This window comes from Lutra lutra, chromosome 3, assembly GCF_902655055.1.
Source record: "Lutra lutra chromosome 3, mLutLut1.2, whole genome shotgun sequence".
Classification (NCBI taxonomy): domain Eukaryota; kingdom Metazoa; phylum Chordata; class Mammalia; order Carnivora; family Mustelidae; genus Lutra; species Lutra lutra.
This window is the reverse complement of record NC_062280.1, coordinates 187,798,560-187,820,381: the sequence shown is the minus strand read 5'-3', so window position 1 is coordinate 187,820,381 and position 21,822 is coordinate 187,798,560. Positions and strand designations below refer to the sequence as shown.

Sequence of the window (21,822 nt, the reverse complement as noted above, 5' to 3'; positions counted from 1 at the left end):
TTTTACAAAATAGGAATCTGTGTAGCTCCATTTGGAGTGTGTGAAGAAAGACTGCTTGCTTGAAGATCAGATACCCTTTGTGTGAAAATTACCAAAGAGAAGCTCTGTCTGGCTTATTTTCGCATTAAAAAAAAATCTGGTGAGGATGATGCTCAGGTTTTAAGACGTATTGTGCAAGAATCAGGCTCTAAAGGAAATAAATGTCTCCTTTCCTGGAATCAAAGCTTTAAGTGTGTTTTCAGGGTCCAATTAATCAAAAGAACGGGAAATCCCTGGACAATAATACAAACTGCATTACAGAAATTCTTTGTGTTGGGAGATGGAGCCCAGGTGAATGGAATACTAATATCTTCTGACTGCAATCAGCACTCCCATTTGTTCTTTTAAATAAGGAAATAAGAGGGTTTTTTTAGTGTATTGAGTAATCTTGCCGCTGGAGCAGGAATACTTCGACTTTATCCAGCTGCATTGAGGCTGGTTCAAATGAGCCTCTTGCTTCAACTAAAAAGACATGACAGATTCAGTAATTTTCATGTCATTGTCAGAAAGAAGCTGGCTTTTGTCCTGAAACTATATTCCTTTGGGTTGTCTCTGAGGATGTTGGAAGATCCCCTGAAATATCAGAACTCCAAATTTGGGCACAGTATGACAGTCCCGGGAACTATGGTAACTAAATATCCTGACATCCACGGCAGTAACCTCCATGCACCTTGACGAGTATGATGTGCCAGTGTGTGGAAGGGCGCCTGGCAGGGCACGCAGAGGGGTACAGGCTGGGTCTTCGAATATATCAGGTCGAGGAATGACATGTTGGGGTCAATGGTCATTTCTTCTCTTCTCCCCATCACCCACCACTGACCTTTATGGGCTGCACTGTTCCTTTGGTGACTGAAGTATACACTGATCGTGGATGTTCGTCTGGGTGGCGTCTCATAAGCCAGCAGATACAATCAGGGCACAGAGAAATTCAGGGGTCAGTTCTCCGGTCATGATTAGTACCAGCGGTTTGTTGTGGCAACAGGTATTTGAGGTATAGGAACTAATTTTTTTTCATACCCCCAGAATCTCATCTCCTACCCCACTGACCAGCACTGGCTATTGTGACCCAGACTGAGCCAATCATGGCATGCTATTATTCTAACCATGAAGACAGCCACCAGAATAATCTTTTTTTTTTTTTTTTCAGAATAATCTTTAACTGCTCTTTAGTTGTTTTTTTTTTTTTTTTTTCTCCTCATTAGAACTGCTGTCGAAGATGCTGTTTTCTCTCCTGTCAGAAAACAGAAGAATGTGTCCCCACAGGAGTCTAGACCCATGGTCACTGTTGCATTGAAGAACCTGGTCTTAGAAGATAGAGCTGATATGCCAAGGGAAGCAGAAAAGAGGGAAAAAAAAAAAAAGTGAGTGAGAGATCTACTGATTTTCCAGTTTCTGGAACAGGTGCCCCTAATCTCTATTCGACTTCCCTTTGGAAAGCACCACATGAAGTCTAACTTTTTAATTTAAGCTACTTCAGTTGGGTTTTTGTCTCTTGCAGCTGGAGTCCTGACTAGCCTTGGGGACATACCCTTGGTACCCACTTATGATTTATAATGTCAGCGCAGTGGAAAAAATGTGCCTAACAATCACCTAATTTAGGCTAGCCTAAAATAATGATTACAGAGGAAACAGTTTTATTTCTTATAGGATGAGGTCTTCACTAACAGGATGGGGAGACAGATTCCACATTGGAGAAATGTACAAAAGACCTCCCTCGCTTGCTAAAAGTGTTCCTTTCTCATCAGCATTAAGTAAGCAATTTACTCCTTTGTATTCTCAATATCGGATCTGGAACCCAGAACTTACTATGTGTTCAAGTTCCACCTGCACACACCCCCCTCCAGCTCTACTCTCAATTACAATCAGTTTTGCCAACTGCTCTTTTAACTACAACAAAAAAGAGGGAGAATTTCTCTGTATTGTAGTTAGAAGATTGCGTTTTAAAGCGTATCTTTCATCTCTGAAGTCCTATCTGTTTCTTCTAAGGAAGGACTGCCCACTGGGTCCCCGCTGGACCCCATCGTGCATTTCCATCATCACTGAGGAGCACTGTTACTCTCACTTACTCAACTCCAAGCTCCTCAAGGGCAAGAAAATCTGCTTAATTTCTGGATGCTCCCCAGCAAGGGTCCACTGCATGTTAGCTCTCATCACGTGTTTTGAATGAATGAATGAATGAATGCACAGTGTCTATCCAATAGTATAATAGGCTTCTGATAAGCCAGCGCTCTCAACTAATGCTAATTAGCAATTTCTACAACCTAGTGTGATGGTTCGCAAACTGTGATGCACACTGGAATCCTATGAGCCTTTTCAATAAAGGCCACTGCCCAGGCCACACCCAGACCAGTAAAATAAGAAACTCTGGGGGAAGGGGCCGATATTGAAACCTTTCAAGGCCCTTCAGGTAATTCCAGAATATAGCCAAGTTTGAGAACCAGGGTTCTAGGCAGGTGCTTGTCCACTGTTAACGTGTATACAAAACACCTGAGGATATTTTAAAATTGGAATTCTAATCCCAAAGGGCTTGGGTGGGGCTGAGGGGCTGTAACAGATTCCCCAGGGATGAGAAGGAAGAGGAGGAGGAGGAAATGTAGGAGGAGCAGCAGGAGGAAAACATGGAGGAGGCAGAGGAGGAGCGGGAGCGAAGAGGAGGGGAGGAGGTGGTGGCAGCTGGTTTCTAAGGGACGTTACAGTGACTCAGGAGGCGGGGCTGGGTTACAGCCCCCCGCCCCCTTTTTAAAGCACCAGTCGGTAGAGCTCCATTTTCATCTGTTTCCCTTCCTGACTTCATGTTCTGCACACAATTTCACTTAGGGGGAGAAAGTTTGAAGGAAAGCGGGGGAAACAGGAGCGGGTTGAGCCAGTCACTGCCGGTCACCTGTTGCTGGCCGCTGCGCTCCGCGGCAGGGCTCAGCCATCCTTCCCTCGCCGGGGCGGCCCGGGCCCCCCTTCCCGGTGGCTCCAAGCGGCGGCCCACCGGGAGGAGGAGGGGGAGGAGGAGGGGGAGGAGCAGCAGCAGCCCCGGGAGGGCTCGCTACGGGGCGGGGTGGGTGCTGGCGGCTCGCGGGGGTGCCCTGCGCCTGAGTGATTTACTTATTGTGCTGAAGAAGGGAAGGAGGGGGGCGGGGAACAAAACCAAAACAAACCGGGGAAAACACCAACAGAACTTAGGCAGCGGAGCAGCGGGGATGGCAGCCTTCCCTAGTTCCCGGCGGCGGGGAGAGCGTCGGCATCCCGCGGGGCGCCCCGCGGCTCCCCGGGCCCGGCGCAGGAAGGTGCGCGGCGGGCGCGCCCCACTTACCATGACTGTGGCCGCGGCCGCGGCTGCCTGGGCGGCCACCGCCGCTTGGTTGGCTTGGTGCTGCGCAGCTTTGATTTTGGCCTGCAAGTGTGCAGGAGGGTGAAAATATTTGCATTTCTCCCTCATGCAACGCCCCTTTATGTAATCCATACAAACGGTTACGGTGTTGTCGTTTGTGTCGATCATGGTGCTGTCTGCGGGGTGTGCAAAGCGGCAGTCGGTCTCCCCCCGGGCACAGTTTCCTCGCTGGAACTCCCTGCATACCTGGGACACGGGGGGGCGAGAAGAGCACAAGATGCAGAAGGACGCCTGAGGGCCGCCGGCGCAGCCATTTATGTTTAAAATAAATTTTTTTTTTAAAGGAATAAATGCTTTTCCTTTCTTTTCATGATGGCTTTTGTGCCATTTCGATACAAAATCTGATTGTCAGGGACTCAACCAGGATCAAACTGATGAGTTTGGCTGCGACCTCTTTTCTGAAGTGAAACTCTGGATTGAGAAAATAAGTCGAAAGTCTGCAGCTGGGCTAAAATCACGAAAATCAACAAAGACTCCCTTTATCTCTGGGTAGTGTGCATAGCTCTGTATCTACTTTACAATAATTAGGACACAATGTGTGTGTATATGTATCTATATATAGTATGGAATTTGGACATGTATGTCCATATCCAAATCTCCTCCTGTCCTGAGGACTCTGGGACGCCACAGGCTTGCGGTATCACAGACCAAGCCCCTCCGGCGCGGCTGTACAACTCCAGACAGAACTGGGGGAAACAGACTTGTTCCTCCCCTGAGGATGGGCAGTGGGTGGGGTGGAACTAAATACCCCCGTTTCCCTCTAGGTCTCCCCTGCTCTACAAAGATAACTTACACTTACAGTCGTTAAGTCAGAACTATTGGATCTAAGACATTGAAACTTGCATCTAAAGCCACTCTGTTATTGTTTTTGACAGCACAGACAGAAAGGAAATATAAAAAGGAGAGAAATAAGTGGAGGAGAGTAGGAACAGTTTGAAATGATGTGTTACTGTTGCTTTTATAGTCCTTAATCCTTAGTTATCCTGAAGTCTCACGTACTAGAATGTTCCATCCTCCACGGATACTGGTGGATCAAAAGTTTACCATGTAAAGAAAGTTTTGTTTAGAATTTAAGGAGTATTCTTAATTCTTCCCTGAATGTGAACAACATAAGATGACATGGAAAATAAATAGACAAGATAATTATATTTAGAAAATATCAGTAGCAGGGCAGAACTAATAGTAAAATTGTAAGTTATTTCCCTTTTAGGCTCTCGTTCCAAAGTCAATATGTTGAAGTGGTGGTTGGTATCTTGACCATCAGTGATGTCATACGAAGTGTCACTAACGTGACAGACGAGCCCCGTGCAAATCAAAGGGGTTTGCAAAATACAGTTTCACTGACCAGTGGTCAAGAGAGTTTGAAGGGTGGGCAGATAGGTCACAAAACTGCTCCTTCTTTCCTCCTGCTTTGGCTACAAGCCAATATTCCATCTTTAGTTCATAAAATGTACAAAATAAAAATTACTCAGCTGTTCCCATCAATTCTGAGTCAGCCTTCCTTTCTAAATGCAATCCTCCGGTCTGAGACTGCATCAGAGGTGCAGACTGGCCATCAAACGTTTTCCAAGGGTCTCTGTGTGCGGCCAACTTCATGCCTAGTTTGAAATGAACTCTAAGCTGCCCCGCTAAAGTCACTGTCAATTATTTTTCAATGTCTTTGTCTACTAGTCCTGATGGGGAGGAGGATTTGTCCCCAACTCGGCTGATTTGATTTATTTTCTAAACCACACATTCGGAAACTGAACACTAAAGCGCTAAGGGTCCAGCAGGTGGAGCCCCAAACACTTTTGCAGACCATGAAAGGTCTGTTCTATACTCACAGGGGCGGACTGGATCAAAACAGTACTGTTAGGAACTATAGTCTTTTCATTTGGGGATCCATAAACTCCAGATTGAAGCTGATATTAGTGAGCCACATTTTACTGCCCTCAAGAATTAAGTGGTAAATATTTATAATTAAAAAAAATTTTTATTGGGTCAATATTTAAACAAATGCACCTTGAAAGAACTTTCTCCAGTGATCCAACGTAAGCACAGTGAACATCCTAACTGTGCATATATCACCTAACAACTCTAATGGGTAATGGCATTAAAGGAGCTTGTTGAAAAATCTATGAGAATCTTTACGTACCTGTATAAAATGCTCTGTTAACTATCACAGCATATAGTACATAAGATAAATCCTCTAACTCTGATGAAAGAGAAATGTTACCCCATAAAGGCTGGCTTGACTCATGACTTAACAGTTATGTTCTATAAATACATGACCTTGTTTTCTTGACTTTTATAGAACACTTAAAGAAAATATCGCAATCGATAATTAAATTGGCCCAGCTTCCAGTTCCCCTGCTTACCAACAATACAGTCAGAGCTGAGATTCTGGAACATACCAATATAACCATATTAGTTCTTAAAATATTGACATATGATCACACCAAGGGGTCAACAGTCATGGTTCTACTTACTCCCACCCCCGTGCCCAAGTGTCCCCCCATTGGCCTGACTGCTGGGCCCCTGATTTGCCCATTCTCAGACCTTTCCAGGATCCATCAGAGGTTAATGCCTGGCACCTGGAGGCCTTCAGGAGCCATCTCTGTGGTCTGCACAGTGATTGACTGATAGTTCCCTTGGTTGTTCAATACTTTGCCCCTGAACACACATTCCTGGTAGGTAAATTTTGTTTGTGCTAAGCTAATTCTTTTCCTACAGACTCATTTCCTTTATAGTCTGCCTTAAATGGAAACCATTATAATGCCTGGCTTTTAGACAAATGTGTGTGCGCGTGTGTCCGTGCACATGGCTGTTTGCAAGACTGAATGAATATCTTACATGGGTTCACTTACATAGAAGTACACTTCTACCCCAAATACATCTCAAACCACAAATATAATTGAAGTACCTCCAGCTTGTCAGTCCTGAGAAGTTTCTGAGTTGCAGTTGAGCCCGGGACAGTGACGGGTGGACTTCCGGGAACAATAACGGGTGTGGTGGGTAGAATTTCCGTTGGGACTAACCCAACTCCAGGGGTTACAGGTGCTAAGTAAGGAGCAAAGCTAATCGCCGTGTTTGTCCCTATGGCGGGACCTACAGGAAAAGTGGGCTGTTAAAGGAAGACAACATAGGACAAAGATTTCTTTAGAATAAAACTTTAAAAAAATCACCAGCAATTCATCATAGACAAGACTCTGTGTGTGCATAAACCGGTATCTGCGAAAGCTCATTAAGCTTCCCTGTTTGGTCTTGCTTAATAAAAATGAAAGCCATATAGATCCTCTCTTCCTAAAACCATACCAAAAAATCATGGGAGAACATCGTAGAAACCTAATTACAGTGAACAGGTTAGGTTAAACTTTTATTTCTATGAAGGCGTTCTCAAGAAAAGAAAATACTAATTCTCACTGTAATTGCTCATCATTCCAAACACTGGATGTTAGTAAGGGAGTAAAACCTATGGAAAGCTGACTCCAATTCTCTCCTTTCCCCTCCATGGCTCTCAAAAAGGACATGAATAAAGGAAAAACCTTGAATGGCAACTGACTTTCCAGTTGATCAAGTTTGTACATTCTCAAAAAGCAGGGATTATTTGGGGCTGCATTTTCTCAAACTCACCAGCATGTTCCCGTAGCCCATCACTAGCACGCACGTATCCCAGTGTTCATAGGCAATATTCATGGAAACCTGCTATTTCATTGTCCAGCATAGCCATGTCTAGATACAACCCTCCCTCCCTAAAAGTTTCGATGGAAGAGTATCATTTGGCCAATATCTCAATTGGCCAATTTTTCAAATGGCCATTCAAAGTTAGTTTGGTTTCCTAGGTCAAAATCAGCACAGCCGTGATAAATGCATTCCGTACCTTATTTAAACTTCTCTATCCTTACACTCCTTGTCCACAGCTAAGAAGAAATAGACTAAGGGGTCCATAAGATGATTATTTTTAAAAGTTCCCCCTAAAAAATACATCTCTCAGAAAGGAAATAATATAAGAGAACAAGAAACTTTGCCTGACTCTTCTAGAACCAATGTTAAAAACTGAAGATGTTGGGATGCCTGGGTGGCTCAGTTGGTTAAGCAACTGCCTTCAGCTCAGGTCATGATCCCAGAGTCCTGGGACCGAGTCCCGCATTGGGCTCCCAGCTCAACAGGGAGTCAGCTTCTCCCTCTGATCTTCTCCCCTCTCATGTTCTCTCCCACTTTCTCCCCCTCTCTCTCTCAAATAAACAAAATTTTTAAAAAATATATTAAAGAGAAAACTGAGGATGCTGAAGAATTTTCTTAGAATAAATTTTACACCAAACTGTACCCAAATGGTTTTTGTTGGTTGCTTGCTTTTTTAGTTAATGGATGACTTTTTAACTTATTTTTAGGACCAGTATGCAGATATTTGCAATTATGTGTTAATGCAATTTTCTAATACCGAACCATGCCATTGGCCCTGTCACTCTACTTTGCTATTTATACGTAGTGAGTAACATTCTTGTTTTCTATTTATGTCTCTGAATGAGCTGTTGAACATATGGGAAAAATAACAATCTATGTTTATTAAACAAATTTTTTGTTGACAGCAATAATGGAAAAATAGCTCTTATGAATGCTCATGTTAGAAAACAGTGAAATATTGATAGTCTGTGCAGGGAGTTCTCAGAGAGTCTGGAAGTATTTACCATAGTGGCTGGGGGCCACAAGAGGTGATTCTAATGGTCTGCGAGCGCTGCCGTAGCCCTCCCACGAGGGGCTCTTAGATCTTTATGGCTCAGACGTAAAATTCACTTTGGGACAGAGTTGCAACATGAGGTCTCAACATGGGAAATAGATGGCAGTCAGGAATTTTTTTCTCCAAAATTTTATATGTGTATGTTTTCCATTTTCAACCCATTTGAGCCATAATTACAGAAAGTTGTGGTTTTCAGGAACTATAGCTTTTATAAGTTAGTGTTCTTGAAAGAAAGCCAAGTGATTTAAATGGTATGACTACATAATGTTAGAATTTAAAAAAAATCAACCCTGAAAGGTCATAAATCACAACAGATCAGTGATTCAAAAAACTAGCTCTATCAGAAATGCCTGTGGGGAATTTCTTAAATAGAGATATGCCAGACTCAATAGGTCTAGGCAGGGGGCCCCGAAATTTGCATTAAAAAAAATTTACTACATGATTTGATGTGTGGCCCAGTTTGGGCACCACTGTCCTAGATGAATTGTGAAAGTATTAAAACACTTGTACTAAATGTATCATTTAACCCAGAGACCAATTATCAAAGTAAACATTGAAAGAAGAGAGTCCTCCCCCCCACACCCCCAGTTTTGACTTTCTGTAGCAGCAAATTCTCAACCCCTCCCCCTGTGGATCATTTGAAGTCAGGGTCAGAGTGGTGACATAAACACAGCTTGTACCTTGACTGACAAAAGGATGTCAGAACCTCAAAACTCATTTCCTGAAACCTTTTCACGTATCAACAAATCTATTACAATTAGGAAGATCGTGTTTTCCAAAATGCATGTTACTTGTTCATCTAATGTAATGATCTAAAATGAATGTTGCAGTTTGCTTTACTAATGGTAGCTACGACATGGCTCGGAGAGAGTATTATTTAAAAATAAAGCCACAGATTTTAGACTGAGATTGATCTGAATTCAAATCCAGAGCTTTGCCGGTTAATGTTTATCCTGGGCAGTGAGTTAACCTCCCCGGGGTTCAGTTTTCTCAAAAGCAGACAGGACATAAAACTTTAAGCTCAGCTTAAAACCTTAAGCTCAAGAGTTGGGGCAAACTGGGTATTATTTCTCCAGTCCCTTCCCATGGTCAGAACTCAGTAAACAACAGCTCTCATCAGTAGTGTAAAATCTAGCATTAATAAGGTTTTTCCCCCAAAAGGCCCACTGCTTCTAGAACAGGAATATAACCAGCATAGTAATGTGATAACAGAGGTATAAACTCTATTAGTGTTTAATAAATGATAGCTAATGTCTTCTCTTTTTTGAAATATGGGCTGGGAAAATATATACTTTCACATGTAGCTGAAAGTTAAAAGTTTATAGGTCTTAGGAAGATAGAGTCAATGAGATATTTTCTGTCTCTTTAATAAGGTGTTTTTCACTGAAGGTAATGAGTAAGCATTAAAGTTAAGGTCCTCTTTGGAGACAGGCACTCCATTATTATCACTGTTGACAGTAATACCTTATGCCTCTGAAGGGTTCCCAGTGTTCAAATTGTTCTCACACACCTTGTCTTCTTTAACCTTCTCAATATCCGTGAAGGGCAAGGGTAGCCGTGAGAACTTGCAGGTGAAAGCAGTTTAGAGTAGAGACCAAATGGATCATGCAAGGTCAATGCCGCCGAGGCAGAGTCAGGGCAAAGCACCCAGTTTGGGGCTATTTCCCTTCCTCCGCACTCCCTAGATTGCTGGTAATTTCTTAAAACAGAAGAGGGACAACAGCCCCCGCCCCAGCTGTGCTAATGTCTCTGAGCATAAGGCCAGAGTGCTGGTGGGGAGCTGTGTCCCACCATCAGCCTCCTCCACATGGGAGGAGCAGGTGGGGCTGTTCCCTACAGTGGTGCCCTGGAAAAGTGGATCCCAGATCCCAGATTCAAATTAAACTCCCCCAGTAGAGTCCAGGCTGACATCATGTCCTCGCATCTGAATTTAGGGCTTAGCTGCAGCTAAGAAGAGAAGAGCAGCACTTCCAAAGCATTCTGGTCCCGGGGCACACCAGCCCGTGCCTGGGAGCCTTGGCCCCGTGGTTTCTGCAGAAGGCCTCCCGCCATGTTTGAGATGGGATCCACTGGGTCCTTGATCATCTCTCAGAACTAGCTGCAGCTAGAGAGGCCGGAGGACAAAGCAACAGCGTCTTCTGGACAAAAATGGCTTCTGAAATGCTGGCCTTGCTATTTGTAATTTCTGTACTTCATTCCACATTCCTGTGTTTCTCTCTTCAGCTTCTCCCATGCTAGTCTTCTTTCTCAGTGCATTACACCAGTAGATCTGGGTTCAAAGACTTCTCTATCTCTCTCTCACACACACGTACACACACATTCAGCACGTGTTCTTTGATATTTTGTAGTGGAAGGAAAGATCAGTGCTGTGTAGTAATGACTAAGTGGCCTGAGGTATTTTATGGCTCTAAAATTTAGTCAGTTGACTTTTTAAAAGAGGAGCGTGAGAGTTCATACATGTAGAAAGCTTTGACTTCAAAGGGTAGGTATTCAGCACTCAAAGTGAAAGGCTTAAAACATGGCATCCCTTAAGCCTGCTCTCTTTTCTTCTAGAAGCATCTCTGGAAGGCAGACTACTCAACGCAAGACCTTGTCCTTGAGGACTGAGTTGTATAGGCTCTTAAAACTCAATCCTAGTAAGGCTACCCATCCCCACACTTCTTTTTCTTTTTTTTTTTTAATTGGCATGCAACATTATATTAGTTTCAGGTGTATGATATAATGATCGATACTTGTATATACTGTGAAATGATCACCACAGTAAGTCATTAAGATTTATCACCATATGGAGGTACAGAATTTGCCTTCCTGTGAAGAGAACATTTAAGATTTACTCTCTTAGCAACTTTCAACTATGCGGTATTCCTTTTTTTTTTTTTTTTTTTTTTCAGTGTAACAGTATTCATTATTTTTGCACCACACCCAGTGCTCCATGCAATCCGTGCCCTCTACAATACCCACCACCTGGATCCCGCAACCTCCCACCCCCCACCCCTTCAAAACCCTGATTGTTTTTCAGAGTCCATAGTCTCTCATGGTTCACCTCCCCTTCCAATTTCCCTCAACTCCCTTCTCCTCTCCATCTCCCCTTGTCCTCCATGCTATTTGTTATGCTCCACAAATAAGTGAAACCATATGATACTTGACTCTCTCTGCTTGACTTATTTCGCTCAGCATAATCTCTTCCAGTCCCGTCCATGTTGCTACAAAAGTTGGGTATTCATCCTTTCTGATGGAGGCATAATACTCCATAGTGTATATGGACCACATCTTCCTTATCCATTCGTCCGTTGAAGGGCATCTTGGTTCTTTCCACAGTTTGGCGACCGTGGCCATTGCTGCTATAAACATTGAGGTACAGATGGCCCTTCTTTTCACTATATCTGTATCTCTGGGGTAAATACCCAGTAGTGCAATGAACTATGTGGTCTTCTTAACTGTAGTCCCAAGCTGACTATTACCATCCCCATAAATTACTTTTTTTTTTTTTTTTAGTAACTGGAAGATTGTATCTCTTTTTTTTTTAAAGATTTTATTTCTTTATCTGACAGAGAGAGAAATCACAAGTAGGCAGAGAGACAGACAGAGGTGGGGGTGGGGGGGAAGCAGGCTCCCTGCCCAGCAGAGAGCCCGATGCAGAACTCGATCCCAGGACCCTGGGATCATGACCTGAGCTGAAGGCAGAGGCTTAACCCACTGAGCCACCCAGGTGCCCCCTGGAAGATTTTGTATCTTATGACTCCATCTCCCCAGCCCCTTTCCCCTGCCTCTGGAAACTACCAATCTTTCCATCTGAAAGATTGATAGATTCTATCTACCTATCTCTCTATGAGCTTGGTTTTTTGTTTTGTTTTTGTTCTTTGTTTTTTTTTTTTTCTTTTTCTTCCTTTCTTTTCTTTTTTTTTTTTAACTTCTATGTATAAGTGAGATCATATAGTATTTGTTTTTTCCATGTGACTTATTTCACTTAATATAATCCCCTTGTGGTCCATTCACGTAGTTGCAAATGGCAAGACTTCATTCTTATTAATGGCTGAATGATAATTCATTGTATATACACCACATCTTCTTTACCCATTCATCCATTAACAGACCCTTGGGTTGTTTCCATATATTGGCTATTGTAAATAAAGCTGCAACAAACATAGGGGTGCAGGTATCTTTTCAAGTTAGTCTTCTCTTCTGTGGATAATACCCATGAGTGGAACTAATAGATCATTTGGTAGTTCCATTTTTAATTTTTTGAGAAACTTCTATACTGTTCTCCACAGTGACTGCACCAATTTACATTCCAATGCAATGGATTTCCTTTTCTCCATATCCTGGCCATACTTGGTACCTCTTATCTTTTTGATAACACCATTCTAACAGATGTGAGGTGATACCTTTCTTTTTCTTTAAAGACTTATTTGAGAGAGAGAGCACGTGTGTGTGTATGCTCGACTCAAGGGAAGAGTAGAGGGAGAGAATCTTTAAGCGGACTCCCCAGTGAGCACAGAGCTCCACACAGGGCTCCATGTCACGACCCTGACATCATGACTTGAGCCAAAAACCAAGAGTCTGATGCTTAACCGACTGAGCCAGCTAGGTGCCCGATGTGAGGTGGTATCTTACACTGATCTTTATTTACATTTCCCTGACGATGAGTGTTGTTGGCCATCTGCATGTCTGTCTTCTTTGTAAAAATGTTTATTCAGATCTTCTTCCCCTTTTTAAAAATAGGCAGAGGATTTTGTTTTCTTCTTTACTATACCGTGGTATGAATTCTTACTGTATTTTGGATGTTAACCCCTTATCAGATATATGATTTGCAAATATTTTCTCCCATCCCATAGGTTGTCTTTTCATTTTGTCGATGGTTTCTTTTGGTGGGCAGAATTTTTTAGTTTGAAGCAGTCCCACTTGTTGATTTTTGCTTTTGATGCCTTTGCTTTTATTATCAAATCCTGAAAATCATCACAGGACTGATGTCACCACCTATGTTTTCTTTTAGGAAAGGAGTTTAATGGTTTCAGATCTTACACTCAAGTCTTTAATCCATTTTGAGGTAATTTTAGTGCATGGCATAAGACAGTGGTCTGGTTTCCTTCTTTTGTATGTAGCTGCTCAGTTTTCCTGCATTATTCATTGAAGAGACTTTTCCCATTATATGTTCTTGGGTCCTTTATTATAAATTAGTTGACAATATATGAGTGAATTTGTTTCTGGGCTCTCTATTCTGTTACACTGATCTAAGCATCTGTTTTTTATGCCAATACTATACAGTTTTAAAAAAATTTTTGTTAACATATACTGTATTATTAGCCCCAGGGGTACAGTCAGGTCTGTGAATTGCCAGGTTTACACACTTCACAGTACAGTTTTGATTACAGTTTTGTAATATAGTTTGAAATCAGACAGCATGATGCCTCCAGCTTTGTTCTTCTTTCTCAAGATTTTTTTTTTTGGCTATTCAGGGTTTTTTGTGATTTCAAACACATTTGATGATTATTTGTTCTAGTTCTGTGAAAAATGCCATTGTAATTTTGATGGGGATTATTTGAATCTGTAGATCACTTTGGGTACTACGGCTATTTTAACAATATTAATCCTTCCAATCCATGAGCATGGAATATCTTTCCACTTAGTTCTGTCTTCTTCAATTTCTTTTCACCAATATCTTATAATTTTCAGTGCACAGACCTTTTACCTCCTTGGTTAAATTTATTCCTAGAGATTTTATTCTTTTGATGAAGTTATACATGGGATTTTTTTCCATAATTTTTCTGATAGTTCATTATTAGCGTATAGAGAGATGACAGATTTCTGTGTTTTGATTTTGTATACTGTGATATTACTAAACTCATTTAATAGTTCTAACCACTCACTTCTTTATCTTGAGTGTAGACACAAAGGCTGTGTGTTAGGTGGAGGGTGCGGTGTGCAAGGAAGGAAAGGAAAAGAATTGCTGTTATGTCCTATTAGGAATCAGGGAGAGAAAAACTGCCAGGAGGAAAAAACTGAAGGGGACTTTTAAAATATGGTGAGTTTGAGACAGAAGAGTTATAAGAGGAAAGAACAGTAGGTATTTTCATTCACTCAATGAGTTATTTTTTGGTACAAACATTGTACCAGGCCACCATGTGTACACTTATTAAATGTAAATCCTAATGGGAAAGAACAAACGAAATTATGACTTACGTTTATGGATAGACAGAAAGGAGGAGCCTCCCTGGCAGTGATGGAGGTTTGTGGTGGGTCACAGAGAATGAATCTGGAGTCCTTCCGGACAAGATCAAGTTACCATGTGATGAGCAGTAGGACACTTCCAGCAAGAGCTTTGTGTGTTCACAGAACTGAAAGCCGGGTCTGGTTCCAGTGAATACAGAAAAGAGTGGCCCATGATGAGGTGGTGAGCTGGTGGGGCCCGGGGCACAGACCACATTCTAGAGCACAGTCATGGTTACATGTTTACACTTTGTTTCTAACGAAATGGGAGAGCTCTAGTGGGTTTTAAGGGAGTGGTATGATGCTCTTCTGTGTTACAGATATTCCTCTGGTAATAAAGCAAGAGTGGAAATTGACAGAGTAGAAAGGAAATATTTGAATAACAGACTGATGGAAGCTTGGGTTGGAGAAGGTAGAGAAGGAAGCAGACTTGAAAGCAGTTGTGACAGGACCTACTGATGGACTAGATGTGAAAGAATCTGCTTAATTTTGGTTTTGAAACTGCTGGTTGCATTTATTGAAATGGGAACATTGGGCTTGAACATGTCACGTTCCTGTGAGCAAATATGTGAGCTTGGGGCTCCAAGGAGAAGACTGGAAATACATATAGGGGAGTACTCAGCTTATAGATGATTTACAGCCATGGAAATGGATGAGATCATGAAGGAAATGCCCACTGCCAGGAACCTCCATGTACAGCAACCTCCGCACACAGTAGAGGAACACAAAGGGCAACATCGCCAGCCTTTTCTTGGGGAGGAGGACAGATCAGAGAGGAAGGAGAGTTCTACAAAGGAGAGGCTGATTATGTGGGTTGAATATGGCTAAGAGGTCAAATGAACACAACAAAGCCAAAAGAGACCACTGGTTTAGCAATATGGAGGTCACTGATGAGATAATCAAGGGACTAGGTTTAGGGTGGATGGAAGTTAGGAGGGAGTGGAAAAAATATCCATAGTCCTTTGGAGAAAGAAACCTAAAAATGGAGTTGTACCTGCTACTCTGTGTTTATCAGTGTATTTGTCTTAAGCAATTCCATGTGTTATTCATTTCTTGTGGCCTGTCTGACAAATTGCCACAAACTTGGCGACTTACAACAATGCGAATTTATTCTTGTATTGTTCTGAAGGTCAGAAGTCTGAAGTCGGTTTCACCAGGTCCAAATCAAGGTATTGGCATTTTGTGTTCCCTCCAGAGGCTCAAGGGAAGAATCTATTCCTCCTCAGTCTTCTGGCGGCTGCTGGCATTCTCTGGTTTGTTGTCTTGCCACCTGTCTCTGCCTCTATGGGCACATTGCCCTTTTCCTTTTCCGTATGTGCCAACTCTCCCTCTGCCTCTCTCTCATAAGGCTCCTTGTGATTGCATTTAATCCAGGAACACGGCCCCATCTCAAGATGCCCAACTTCCTCATATCTACAAAGGCCTAGTTTCTTTATAAGGTGACATTTACACGTCCCCTATACCTTTCAGGGCCGTTATTTGGCCCACTATACTGTACTAGGTCACTAATTCCTGAGACTCTTAAGTTGGTTGTAGAGTTGATGATTTTAAGTGCATTGTACTTCTCATTCCGGGATTTCTTGGGATTTAGAAACATCTATTGAAATATTTAAATGTACAGTTCCTTTTTCATAGATGAATCATGGTTATTAATTCCTAATTGATATTTGAGACAAAACATAAACGTAACTTCCAAAAAGAAGTTCAACTAATAGTTAACAATGGGAATGGATTTTTCTTATCAACACTGCCATTATTAAGTACCAGGGTCAATCTTTAAGAATTCTAAATAAATAAGAAGTGAATGATTACAATGAATAAGACAGACACATAATGCAATGTTACTATGTTGACCTTGTTGGTTCTAAATTTATTCCTACAGACATTAGTTAATATGAATAACTAAATTATTTTTGCTTTAGATAATTTAATAAAATAATTTACATGTGTATATCAATAGAGAACCATAAATTATACATGTGTGGTTTTAAATAGATCCACTTAAATGCCTATCTTTGGTGTTAAATGTATTCAAAACTCTGTCTATGCTGCCCTTAGATCTAAGCTCCCCTCTACTCATCCTTTGGGATATGCTTATTTGAGACCTCCTCCAAGTGGCATTTTCTGCCTCATTCAAAATCATAATTCCCTTTGCCTGAATCTTACTTTGCCTATCTCATGGCTCTGTCTATGCCCAAAAGACTGTCTCATTTATGTTGGAGCCTCCTGCACCTGGCACTTTTTTTTTTTTTCCTTTTTACTCTAGGCAGAGATGGGTCCTGGCTACTTTGTGCCACCATTTTTGAGCAGAAACGTGGAGACAAGCAGAACTGCGAACCATCTGCCCAGATTCTCTCCCTCTTCCTACCGTTCCCACCCTTCCCATCTCATCATGCAGACACTCAACAAAGTACTTCTCAGGAGTAGCTATCCTTTTTAATTTAGCAGCTTTCAATAACATAGACTTTTCACACAATAAAGACTAATTTTTAAACAATAGTCTTTTGTGTATGTACTTCTTTATAAAAGCAAATTTCCCTCACTTTACTGGCTTTGGCTTTTTAAAAAAAATTAGCTTGTTTTTGACAATTCACCAATGTAAATGAAATTCCCTCAAGCCAAATGCACTCCTTCTCCCCAGGGCCTCGTTCCTAAAACAATTTCCAGACCTTTAAGGAAGTACTTTCAAACACTGAAATCAAGGAGAAAATATGACACAATATATATTCAAAGACTGAACTCCCTTGAGCATTTAATCTTGTGGCCCTGGGCACAGCTGCCACACCCTTGGCCAGCCTCAGAGAGACTGCGTGGGTGGCTAAGGCAGCCTTCTCTGGGAATGCCTTGGGGCCCCCAGGGGACCGCCCCTCAAGATGTCTTGACTTCCAATGCCAGCCCCCTGCCTATTAGCTGCATGACCTTGGGTAAATCATTTAACTACTCCGGTTTCTCACTTTGCTCACCCTATAAAACGATGCCAGGGAACCAAACAGTCCGCTAGGTTGCTAACAATCTAACAGGCATCGACGCCTCCTCTTTACATAGATCATCGCTGCATACTCCACATGCGAATGTAGAGAACCCTTTCCATTCTAAGGTGGTTCAAATGTGGAGTTTACCGGTGAGCAAGAGTTGGAGGGAACAGATTGCCCAGACACCGCTCAGTAACCGTCTTTGCCTACTGCGTCCACACACATTTTTTCGATTTAAATAATTTCAAACACCCAATTTTCAGCATCCATTTAGCTTCAAAGCTATTTGCTTTAATTGTAGCCAGAGACAAAGTAGAGGGAGGCCATTTTAGGTCAACGTGGCACTGCCTGTACCAACACTTTAATCACCAAGCCCTTCATTAGATGCGATGTACTCACCACTGGATGAAGTGGGGTTCCTGGAAACATAAATTGCATCTGCTGGGCAAGCATCGCGGCAGCCGTTTTTTGCTGGATCAGATTGTTCCTCCCATTAATTTCTAGTTGAGTTTTTAAATGTGTCGGAGGATGAAGATACTTGCAGTTCTCTCTTGAACAACGGCCCTGCAAAACGAATGTTTTGGTTTTAGAACTGTTGGGAGTAGCTTTCATCTATGGCCAACCATTTCCCAATTGCTCCACATACACAAAGGCAAGGATGCCGTGCATGCGTGCGAGTGCGTGTGTGCGTGCGAGTGCGTGCGCGCGCATGCGCACTCGTGTCGGAACGTACGACGGACTTGCAACATAGAAGGCGTGAATCAGGCAATAGATGATTATCGATCTTGCTCAAACCTGTTCAGCAGAGAAGCTTTCTGAGATTTTTTTTGTGGTGGTTCTTTCCAATGAATTTCTACTCTGACGAGAGACTCTAAAGAAATCTGAGTGCTAGAAATAAAGGCAGACCCTTCTCCTAGGCGGGTGGAAAGCAGCCAGAGGAGCATTTTTTATGGGAACTTATCAAAAGGACTCTCTGAACTTGCTCGATGGTGGTTTGTGCATGCTGGAGGGCTGACCAAGGATGAATGGTTACGTGCCGAATTTGTGCAGTGGGGACAGTAATAAGAACTTCTTGAAATGCGTGTTCCAGATTGGCTGAAGATAACCGTTGTCCAAATCATTGAAGAAGAGGCAAAGGTCTCTAGTATAGGAGTGGGTATTTCTTAGTAATAGATACACATTAGTGAACATTCCAGGCATTAAACTCAGATAATTACCTGCAACTAATTAGTTTGATACTCAAAAGCTGTTACCCCACGTCCATGCCCCCACTCCCATGACAGTTGTATCAAATTTAATGTCACAATAGGACACAGTGAAGAGTGTTTATGGCTAAAGTAATATTTTGATGTTAAAGTCGGCCCGACGAAAACAATTAATTAGGTGACAGGTGTGCATAAAGCCAGTCTTGGAGAGTAATTGCAAACGTAGTATTCATACTGAATTCCCAAGTTTTCAAAAGTACCAATTGAGAGAATCATGTTGATGTGTGAATTATGCAATTTCTGGAGAACGAAGAGCAGACTGTGCTAACCCGTGTATTATCATTCCCTAAAGAATTAGTCTGTTTGCAACCAAGAACAGAGAATATGGGTTTGTTTACCAGATATAAAAATAATTTTAAGTGGCAAGCTTGGGGGATCTGGGGAAGCAAATTTGTTTACAGTCATCCTAATTCTAAACATCTGGAGTTCTCACTCGGTTTCCCGCTCATTTCAGCTGTACTTTTGGCAGTGTAGGCTCCCTCTCCAGCATGAACCTTTCCCCGCCGCCATGGGGAAGGGCAGATGTCAGTGGCAGGCCGGGTCTTCATGGTCTGGGCTTATCAACCAATGCTGTCCTAAGGGTCTACTTTTAGCATTATTGGTCCTGTCACCCTCTGCAGGCAGGACACAGGCAGGTACTAGCAAAATCAAAAGGAACTGGTCACATTTCTGCTAATAAAATTCTGTAACAATGGTTATAGGTCAGTATGTCTCCTTAGTCTCAAACTTGTATTTTGAATATGTCCTGCAACTTCCTGTGTGTGAAACAGCCATCCCAAGTCAATGATTAGAAGGTCTGTTACAAAGACATAGGTAAACTGGAACCATGATGAAAAATAATCTAAATCCAAGAGGCCTAGGAATCTCTCTCTCTCTCCATCTACTTGTCTCTGCAGTTTGGGGCAGGGTAGTTTTTATCCCAACTTTCCTTTGCTCTGTGTTTCATGATGTCCTCCCTTGACAGTTGCTGAGGTTGCTAAAACCAAGTCTCCGAGAAGCATGCGTGTGGAGTCAGCTCCTATAACACAGGTGTGTGACCAGTCTCTGGATTGGCTGTGTATAGGCCAAGTACCCAAATGCGCTCTTATCATCCATGATGGGAAGTCGTTTGTGGGATACAAGATGTAGCTCTGGACCATCAGCAGGGGTGGGAAAGGATTAAACGGAATGCCATTTCTCATACAGAAGCTATGCACCCCAGACTTCTGACAACCTCACTCCACAGTCTCTTTAGGCACAAGCACTTCATCTGGAGGCTGACCCCCAGAAAGGCTCAGGTATACAAGATACCCGTATAAGGCCTGTGTGCACAAACATACAGCTGGCCCTAATGAGAGAATTCGGGAAAGGAGAGTTCCATACCATGGGGATGGAATCTGTGAAGCACCCACACTCCTACCAGTTTGGCTCTTCAATTTTGCTTATCCATATAAGCGTTCCTCGATTCACTAGTCTAATGTAATCCTTTGTAGCTATATGTAAAAATTTCGATTAGGCTAGAAAAAATACGGTTTTCTTATAAATGCTATTATCTTTTGATACAATTGGGACACTTAAGAAACAGTATAAACTATTTTCAGCCAAGAGAACATGATTTACAACATTGAATTAGTAATTTATTGATGGAACCTTATTTTTCATGAGAATTAATGCAGTTTCCTAGTGTCCTTACTTACACACTTGGAGTAAGGCATGTTATTGATCACCCATGTGCCAGACAATCTATACATGGTTATCTCATTTTCCCCTTACAAAACAGCCATAATGGTACCTATCTTACAAAATAGCAAATGTACTCAGAAATATTAAGGAACTTTTCTGAGGTCATATAATTGGTAAGTGGTAGAGCTAGATTCTAAATTCATGTCTACCTGACTCAATTTCATCACTACACCAAGCTATTTATTAGTAACAGTTAAAATCTAGAAAAGAAAAATATCTGGCACTATCCTTGATAAAATAATATGTGTGATATATATTCTATAATAATAAGATGTATAACTCAATTTAAAATGTGGTAAAATATGAGAATTTGAGGAATGGAAAAGGAGCCGGGGTCTGTCCTTCTATAGGGGGTTAGAGAAATGGTTAAGCTCACAGGCTCTGAAGGTAGACTCCTGGGCACATAACTTGATTCTGCTCATTCCTACCTGTGTAAATGTGAGCAAACTACTTAAATTTCTTGTGCATGCTTTATTTTATTTGTACAATTAAAAACCATGAATTGTGTTTTCTCTAAGGGGTGTTGTAGGATTCAATGAATTAATATATGCACAAAGTTTAGAGGTACATATGCCTGGTACATATAAGCACTGAGTAAATGTTGTTAGTATTACCAGAGAAGGGGGGCACCTGGGTGACTCAGTTGGTTAAGTCTCTACCTTCGGCTCAGGTCATGATCTCAGGGTCCTAGGATGGAGCCCTGCATAGGGCTCTCTGCTCAGCAGGGAGCCTGCTTCCCCCTCTCTCTCTGCCTGCCTCTCTGCTGTACTTGTGATCTCTTTCTCTGTCAAATAAATAAAATCTTTTAAAAAAATATTACCAAAGAAGGAGAAATTATTTGTGTATGATATTTTGTTTGCAGGAGGTGCAGATCACAGATTTATTTGTATTTTGTGGCTTTTTGGTTCTTCCGTAGAACAAAGTTGTATTTCAAAACTTGGCAGAAGCTACTTAATTACACTTATTCAAGTATCTTACATTTAAAAATATTTACAGTTCTCTGGGGGTATTTCTGTAAGTACCCATATTTAAAGAAATAGCTCTGGGGCACCTGTGTGGCTCAGGGCCTAATCTCAGGGTCCTGGGGCCCCGTGTCAGGCTTCCTGCTCAGAGGGGAGTCTGCTTGTTCCTTTCCCTCTGCCCCTTCCCCCAAAGTGGGCTCTTGCTCTCTCACTCTCTCTCAAATAAATTTTAAAAAATTTAAAACATTAATAAAAAATAAATGAACAGTCCCGCACCATAGTACAGTCTAGTATTAATATGGTGAAGTGTGTTGCACCATGGATGTTTGAGGCATACTAATTCAAGGACTGGGAAAATCTAGGCAGAGTTTCAGTAAAGGATCCTCCAGGATTCTAAAATCCTAAAGGAAAAGCAACTGTCAAAATATAACAAGCTATTTGACACAGTAAACAATTTGTAAGGAAGTTTTTGTGAAGGCCTAAGATCTGCCAGGATATGTAGCATCGCACAGAAACTGCTGATGATCACAGCAAGTTGTCAGAACCGAGAGGGAGA

General features: G+C 41.9%; 1 protein-coding gene across 8 annotated transcripts in view; it reads right to left on the bottom strand.

Annotated features, from left to right (window-relative positions):
• The window catches only part of MBNL2 (muscleblind like splicing regulator 2), a 158,508-nt gene that overhangs the window by 37,771 nt on the left and 98,915 nt on the right, over window positions 1-21,822 (bottom strand). For all 8 annotated transcript variants that reach the window (XM_047720260.1, XM_047720261.1, XM_047720264.1 and 5 more), the window contains exons 3-5: window positions 17,717-17,881; window positions 6,324-6,524; window positions 3,344-3,607 (exon numbers count right to left, since the gene is read on the bottom strand). In XM_047720260.1, coding sequence (XP_047576216.1) covers window positions 3,344-3,607; window positions 6,324-6,524; window positions 17,717-17,881 — 630 coding nt within the window. The remainder of the gene's footprint in view (window positions 1-3,343; window positions 3,608-6,323; window positions 6,525-17,716; window positions 17,882-21,822) is intronic.